This window comes from Capsicum annuum, chromosome 5 (assembly GCF_002878395.1).
Source record: "Capsicum annuum cultivar UCD-10X-F1 chromosome 5, UCD10Xv1.1, whole genome shotgun sequence".
NCBI classification, from domain to species: domain Eukaryota; kingdom Viridiplantae; phylum Streptophyta; class Magnoliopsida; order Solanales; family Solanaceae; genus Capsicum; species Capsicum annuum.
Genome location: NC_061115.1, coordinates 3,019,628 through 3,027,469, shown reverse-complemented (window position 1 = coordinate 3,027,469; position 7,842 = coordinate 3,019,628). Strand labels below are relative to the sequence as shown.

General features: G+C 36.5%; 2 protein-coding genes across 2 annotated transcripts; both read right to left on the bottom strand.

The window, feature by feature from the left end:
* Positions 1-1,417: 1,417 nt before the first annotated feature.
* Positions 1,418-3,298, bottom strand: LOC107871528 (receptor kinase-like protein Xa21). Its single transcript, XM_016718478.2, has 2 exons — positions 1,983-3,298; positions 1,418-1,837 (listed from the first exon to the last, which is right to left on the bottom strand). The coding sequence occupies exons 1-2, from the start codon at positions 3,199-3,201 to the stop codon at positions 1,491-1,493; spliced, it is 1,566 nt and encodes a 521-aa protein (XP_016573964.2). The 5' UTR covers positions 3,202-3,298; the 3' UTR covers positions 1,418-1,490.
* On the bottom strand, positions 3,213-5,031 carry LOC124898859 (LRR receptor-like serine/threonine-protein kinase FLS2). Its single transcript, XM_047412920.1, has 2 exons — positions 3,289-5,031; positions 3,213-3,221 (listed from the first exon to the last, which is right to left on the bottom strand). Exons 1-2 carry the CDS (start codon positions 5,029-5,031, stop codon positions 3,213-3,215), a joined length of 1,752 nt encoding a protein of 583 aa, XP_047268876.1.
* Between the last annotated feature and the right edge of the window lie 2,811 nt (positions 5,032-7,842).

Sequence of the window (7,842 nt, the reverse complement as noted above, 5' to 3'; positions counted from 1 at the left end):
AGTACTTGGAGAAGGTATTGGAGAGGTTTGGCATGAAAGAAGCTAAACCTGTAAGTACTCCTCTTGCTTATCATTTTAAGTTATCAATCTCTCAATCACCACAGTCAGAGGAAGAAAAAAAGTATATGGTACATGTGCCATATTCTAGTGCAGGTGGCAGTATTATGTATGCAATGGTGTGTACACGCCCAGACATTTCACAATCAGTAAGTTTGGTCAGTCGATATATGGCTTATCCTGGAAAAATACATTGGCAGGCGGTAAAATGGATTCTCGGATACTTGTGAGGTACTTCAAACACATGTTTGGAGTTCGGAAGAAATAATAACACTTTGGTTGGTTTGGTAGACTCAGATTATGCAGGTGATCTTGACAAATGAATATCATTGACTGGCTATGTATTTTGCATTAGTGATTGCGCTATCAGTTGGAAAGCTACATTACAACACGTAGTAGCTTTATTTACTACCGAAGCAGAATATGTGGCAGTGACCGAGGCGATCAAAGAAGCCTTATGATTGAAGGGTCTATTTGCTGAACTCAGTCCACACTAAGGTGATATTATTATTTTCTGTGATAGTCAAAGTTTCATCCACTTGACTAAAGATCAAACACATCATGAGAGGACGAAGCATATTGACATCTAGACTCAAGAATCATTTTATTTGAGAATCTATTGTTGAAGGAAATGTCTTTGTTCAGAAGATCAACACTAGAGACAATCCTGCTTATATGTTCACAAAGTCTCTTCCAGTCAGTAAGTTCAAACTTTGCTTGAACTTACTTCCAGTCAAAGAGGAAGCAAATTTACTATATTAACTAAACTCAGGCCAAGGTGGAGATTTGTAATGTGGCCTTTGTTTTTTCTTTGGTTTACACTTGTAAAAGCCAACCAAAGACTTTTGGAAGATTATTTGTTGGTCTTGTCAAACAAGGTTGCTACCAAAGATTTTATTGTAAATTTCTCTCATTCACATTTAAATGTTGAAATTTACATCTTCCATTAACATCGTGGATGACATCAACAAGCCCATTTTCATCTCTATAAATAGGTACATTCTTTCACATTCGTAACACATCAATCTCAAGAGTTTTCTTTCATTCTCTTGTATTTATTCTCCCTTTCTATTTGGTTTTGTCACACATTTATCTTAATCAATTTTTCAATAACTTAGGTTCTTTTCACCTAGTAGAAGTTTTGTTCACAGGTACAATACATGCTTATAGACAATTAATAGCAAGTTTTTTCAGGAGTACATTTGTTTATCTCCAGAACCCACTGATAAAGAATAGTGAAAACGAAAAGAGGAACAACTGATCTGATTAATAGACAAACTGTGTACAAAAAGTGAAATACAAAATGCTGGACTACAACACTTTGAATTACAAACAGTACATGACTCCAAGTAGTACCATACAAAACCTTTACTAAAAAAACAACATATTTACTTGCTGCTGAGAAACAACACCGCTGGAAGAGATACTAGCTTCTATCTTTCCAGAAATGTGTTCTTGATTTTGTTAAGCCTCTTGACTACATCTTTCATGGTTATTCTTGATTCTGGCATTTCCATTGTGCAATCTAAAGCCAATTCTACCATTGAGGCTATGCAGATTTCACTTTTAGAAGTGATTTGCGCTTCCTTAGGAAAAAGATTGTCATCTATAACGTCCACCATAGACCCTGAAAATGATTGCATTATCCATTTCCTCAAGTCAAGATTTTCATTACATATCTCTTCATCTGTTGGCCTTCTTTTGGTCAAAACCTCCATCAACACGATGCCATAACTATAAACATCCCCATTAGTGGACACTATTCCCTCCGAGCCATATTCTTTGAAAAGAATGAAAGGAAAGAAAGTTAATTGAAATATAATACCAATTATGTACAAATAGGGACTTGTTTTTTTTTTTACTTCTAAAATTTGGAGACGTCTAATTATGCTAAGAGAAAACCAAAGAAAGTGGATATTATTTACCTGGTGCGATATAACCAAGAGTGCCCAATGTCTCAGTATATGCCATGGACTTGCTTACAGCTAAAATTTTAGAGATGCCAAAATCACCAACATGAGCCACCATATCATCATCCAAAAGAATGTTGGCTGGCTTTAGGTCACAATGAACTATTGGAGTGACATGACCATGATGTAGATATTCAATTCCCATAGCTACATCAAGCATTACATTTACTCTTTGAAGAAGGTTCAACTGGATATCTTCTCTGTAAAACCAATTCTCAAGGCTCCCGTTAGACATATATTGGAGAACAAAGGCTCTTATATAGTCATTAGAACATGTAGTGATCACAGGCACAAGATTTCTGTGCCTAACATTTCTCATCACTTCACATTCAGTATCAAACCTCATGCATACTTCCTCATATTCCAAATCCAAAATCTTTATGGCTACCACAATTCCACTAGATAATGTGCCTTTGTAAACAGAGCCAGAACTTCCGACACCAATTAAATTTGACTCATCAAAATAATTTGTTGCTCGTTGAATCTCATGATAAGAAACTAATTGATGAATCCTGATCTCCGGTACCATTTCCACATCTTTGGACTTTCCTTTCTTCAGTCGTTTCATTATCCAAACTGAAACCAACAAGAATATCAGAAAAGATGAAATAACCACGAGAGTAACAACTTTTAGCACAAGATACTTAGACTTTGAATGTTGTCCAGGATTAGCGCAAGCAGGAACCTCCAATATGTGCACTCCACATAAACCTTTGTTCCCGAGATATGATTGTCGAGTGGAATTCACAAACACACCACCACTGGGTATTTCACCTTCTAAATCATTAAAGGAAACATTAATGCTTTTAAGGTATGAGAGTCTTTCCATGGACTTAGGAATAGTACCTGACAAAGCATTCAAAGACAAATCCAAGAACTCCAGGCTTATCAAGTTAGCAAAGGATAATGGAATTTGGCCAAAAAATGAATTGTTCGACAGGTCAAGAGATTGTAGATTTTGAAGTTCCCCCACTCTGCTTGGTATCATTCCTGAAAAGTGATTAGCAGAAAGATCAAGATATAACAAAGCTTTTAGTCCTCCAATATCCGATGGAACTTCTCCCTCTATTGAATTCTGTGACACATCTAGACTAAGAAGACCACTCATTTTCCAAAGCATCAAAGGAAACTTCGATGATAATTTGTTAGAACTCAAAGAAACCTTTTGTAGCATGCTAAGATTTCCTAAACATTCTGGAATTAATCCAGAGAGTTCATTAAAATCTAGACTTAATTCAACCAAGTTAGTCAAATGGCATACCGCCTCTGGAATATGGCCATGCAACTTATTGTTATTCAGATACAGCCCTTCGATTTTCTTAAGCTTACCAACATCAGAAGGAATAGTTCCCGCCAAGTTGTTGCCTCTCAAGTCTAAGCCTGTTAGACCGCTCATGTTTCCTATACTTGTGGGGATGAGGCCATTGATATGTGCATCGCCTATATAAATAATTTCAATACTTGACGACAGATTCCCAATAGAATTGGGCAGAACGCCATTCAATGGATTGGAACCCACCTGTACATATCGCAACATCCCACAGTCCACCAAAGAATTGAAGAATCGCAACTCATGATCTCTTGGTTCATTTGTAAGTTGATTGGTATGTAGGAACAGATGTTGCAGCTCACGGAGATTTCCCAAATTAGTAGGAATAGTTCCTGTGAGAAAGTTATGTGCTAACTCCAGTATCTCAAGCTTGGAAGCATTTGTTATGAACAATGGAATTTCCCCATCGAGCTGATTGTGTGCCAAGAAAAGTCCTTCAAGGTTAGGAAGATGAAGACCTATAGTGGATGGAATTCTCCCTGAGAGATCGTTGAAATTGAAAAAAATTGTTTCCAAAGAAGATATATTGAAAATACCCTCTGGAATCTGACCAGTAAGATTATCATTCTGGGCAATGATTAAATGCCTCAAATTTGATAGCTTCCCTAATTCCGGAGGAATTTGCCCCACAATGTTATTGTTTCGACAATAAAGATATTGCAGAGCGGAGATATTGCCCAATGAAGTGGGAATAGTCCCCGTTATTGGATTATCACCAATATATAACTCCTCTAATTTGGATAAACAACCAATATTTCTAGGTATATCTCCAATTATATTGTTTAAAGATATGGAAAGAACTTTAAGTTCCGTGAGTTGGCATATGTTGGAAGGAATGCAACCAGAAATTTGGTTGTTAGATATGCCTAAATACTCCAGATTTGACACAATATTTCTTTCATCAAACAAGAGAGGACCGGAAAGGCTATTGTGCGCCAGAGATGCGGCATGAAGTGATGAAATATTAAACAGTGCTACAGGAATAGAACCTGTCAACTGATTATCAACCAAGGACAAAAATTCAAGTTGGCTCAGATTGCCAATATCCTTTGGAATGTTCCCGCGGACCCTATTGCCATACAAACTGAAGTTCGACAACTTTGTGGCATTTCCAACAGATGGCGGGATAATACCGGTGAGACTATTGTTCCTGAGATTTAGGACTCTAAGTTCGGGTACATACCATGGCCCTTGCCATATTTCGCCACTGAATTTATTGTAAGCCAATGAGATTACTTGAACTCTCTGATGTTGAAATAGACTTGTCGGAATACTTCCCTCGAGGTGATTGTTCTGAATGTCAATCACTCGCAAGCGAGGCAAGTGGCCAAGTCCATAAGGGACACCACCATGGAATAAGTTGTTCCCGAGATTGAGCACACTCAGAAAGGACAAATTGGCCAATGACGGGGATATTGTGCCTTGAAGTTTCAAATTAGGAAGAGCTAAGGCCACAACCCTTTGCCTTTTTGGACTGCAAGTGACACCAAACCAAGAGCAAAAAGAAGTATTCTTAGTCCAATTATTTGCCCAAAAATGACTAGGACTAGTAACAAGATCATTGAAAGCTAGTAGAGCTTGTTGATCTGTTTCATTCGACAAAGAAGCTGAGATAGAAAGAGAATAATATTGAACTAGAAAGAGAAGAATCAATAAGAAAATGTGATTCTCCATGTTACTATGCAGTGGAAATAGTATGTTTCAAGGGAATTTGTTCACTGGATTAATTTGTGTGTGGTATTTTCAAAGATCACTGTTATACTCCATTATATAGCACCAAAACAAATAAAATGTTGAAAAGGATGGATTATAATTTCGAAAATGTGAAAACATATTAATGCTGAGAAGGAAAATAAGTAGCAAAAAGATCAATGTGAAAACAGATTAAAAGGTAGAAAATAAGTAGCACAAAGGATTAGAATCTGTCCAATTTTCCTGGATTATTGACGTTACTTGGGTTGTTAAGATCCAAGACGAAGACATCAATGTGGAATGAATGTTTGTTAATTAGTAGAGATTCCTAGTTTCGTTAAGATTGGTAAGGTAAGACCTAGCTCTTTGCTTGTATTACTCCTATTTAGGTTTTTTTTATTTTTTATTTTTAAAAAAGGCAACTAGAATTCTATCTCAAGATATGAATTCGCCCAAGTGTATTGTCGACTAGAGTATAACGGCCCAGCCCACTAGTGATATTGTCCGCTCCGGGCCTAGCCCCGCACAGCTTTAAAACGTCACTAGAGTGAAAGGCCTATTTATTTATATACCTAGTATCACTCTTGTGTCAGCCTTGTTGACGTGGGCTAGAGTTCAAACTGAGTTTAGGCAAATTCAGATAAGGCGGGACAAACCTCAGTCCTGAGTCTAGGAAAATTCCATTCGGTGGACGCTGAGTCCATAAGAGGGGTTGTATGTAACATCCCAACTTAGGATAAGGAGTCTCACATCGGTCAAACACAAAATAGATACTGGGTATATAAGTAAATAGGTTTTTCACTCTAGTGACGCACACAAAATAGATACTGGGTATATAAGTAAATAGGTTTTTCACTCTAGTGACGCGTTTAAAGCTGTTTGGGTTTAGGCCTGGAGCAGATAATATCACTCTAGTTGTTGTTGATTGACAAAAATGCCAATATGGCTATGTTTTTCTTCTCTGTTTGACCAGACTACAATGTTTGCATTTGCATTATTGAAAAAAGAAAATAATATTACAGGCAAATATTTATTGTAACAAATGTTTTTCTTCTCTGTTTGACCAAACTACCATGTTTGCATTTGCATTATTGAAAAAAGGAAAATAATATAACAGGCAAATACTTATTGTAACAAGGGCTTACACAGTTAAAGGCATAACAGTGTAAATTACGCAATATCTAGTATTTTTTTAAATACAGATATACAAAGTTTGGACAAAAGCTACTCGTTCTGTCGAACTCACATGATATATCAAAATATTGTTACTCAATCCATAGTATTAAATGGACCGTGGTTTGCTGATTTCGTCTGTTGATCCATCTAACTACTTAGCATAAGAACTATAGATGACATTAATGGCGTATCCGTCGAAAATTGATATATCCATTAAGCCTAAAATCATTTCATCATGATAATTTAGCAGGTACCGCTGAATACTGAGTTGTTGATAATTGCTTCTGTTCTGGCTGAATCATAAGTGGTAGGAGCAGTCTTTCTTTAAATTCATTACGAGTTCATGGCACGAGATCCTGCTAATTTTTGCGTTTACATAACTAAGAAGGTTCAACATGAATGACCCTTAAACAAAGAATCACGGTAAAGGGTAAAGAATTCTTCTAGCAATATAATGCGAGTAAAGCATCTAGTACCCCTGAACTATGTCCAAATTTGATACGACACGCTTCAATTTTGCGGGGGTCTTATTATCCCCGAACTTTTTTGCATATTTTTTTCAACCTTTTTATCTGACGGGGCACCTTTTGTCAACCTTTTCAGCTGATGTGGCACTTTTGACGTGGGCCTCATTTTATATAATAAAGGTGTCACATGTGATAAAAATAGCATAAATACCAACCCTTTTGGAAATAATTACACACTCTCTCACTTTTTTAATTACTTTACTCACTCCCCCTATTAATATACATAACATAGCCGACATATACATAGCATTCTGCGTATATGTTGGGATTTTTGTAATATGTTTAGGGAGTTGGGATTTTTTGTAATATTGGAAACATAAATTGTGTATTTGTGTAATTTTTAGATAAAAATATACTAAAATTGAGTTCAGGGAGCTAATAGTACCCCGTGAAGTTAGAGTGTGTTGGCCACAATTTGAAGGTACTAAATGCTTATCTCATATAACGCCTTCAATCATGTTGAAACGCTAAGGCCAAGGAAGCTTATCGCTTCTATTTGGTTCTTATTACAGAAACCAGGCAAACAAAAAGCAACATATTAATTTGCAGCTCAGAAAGGACACCATAGGAAGATAACTTCTATGTTTCCAGAAATGTTAAGCTTGAAGAACAAAAAATATTGGTTTGTCCAAGTTGTTGGTTGTTAGCCAAATTGATTGTTGGGGTTTAGTGATGATAATGCTGTCAAGTTGTAATTGAAATTTGAGCTTGATTGGTGGGATCTGGCTGAGTTTTGTTGAATTTTGATACATAAAAATGAATATTGTTATAGAAACGGACAGGAATAAGCAATACCACAAAACAAAAGAGAACAAGAAGAACACGTAGATTTTACGTGGAAACACTTGACGAGAAAAACCACCAACAGAGGAGGAAGAAATTCATTATAATGGAGAGGAGTACGAGGAGAAGACAAAAGTCCCAATGACGTATTTTTAAACCACCAAGAACAACCCACTAACCACACTTATATAATACGTGAGTACAAATAAATCTTAAGCTCAAAACCATATAATGAACAACAGATCCCTCAAAAAATCTCAAACATGGGTCGCACCGCGATCTTTTCAGAGCCGAATGAACAAAAATT

Coding starts and splice junctions, on each gene's coding strand:
- LOC107871528 (XM_016718478.2), bottom strand. CDS start 3,201: ATGCTACAAAAGGTTTCTTTGAGTTCTAACAAATTATCATCGAAGTTT. Junction 1,838..1,982: donor TCTTGGTTATATCGCACCAG/GTAAATAATATC, acceptor TTCTTTTCAAAG/AATATGGCTCGGAGGGAATA.
- LOC124898859 (XM_047412920.1), bottom strand. CDS start 5,031: ATGGAGAATCACATTTTCTTATTGATTCTTCTCTTTCTAGTTCAATAT.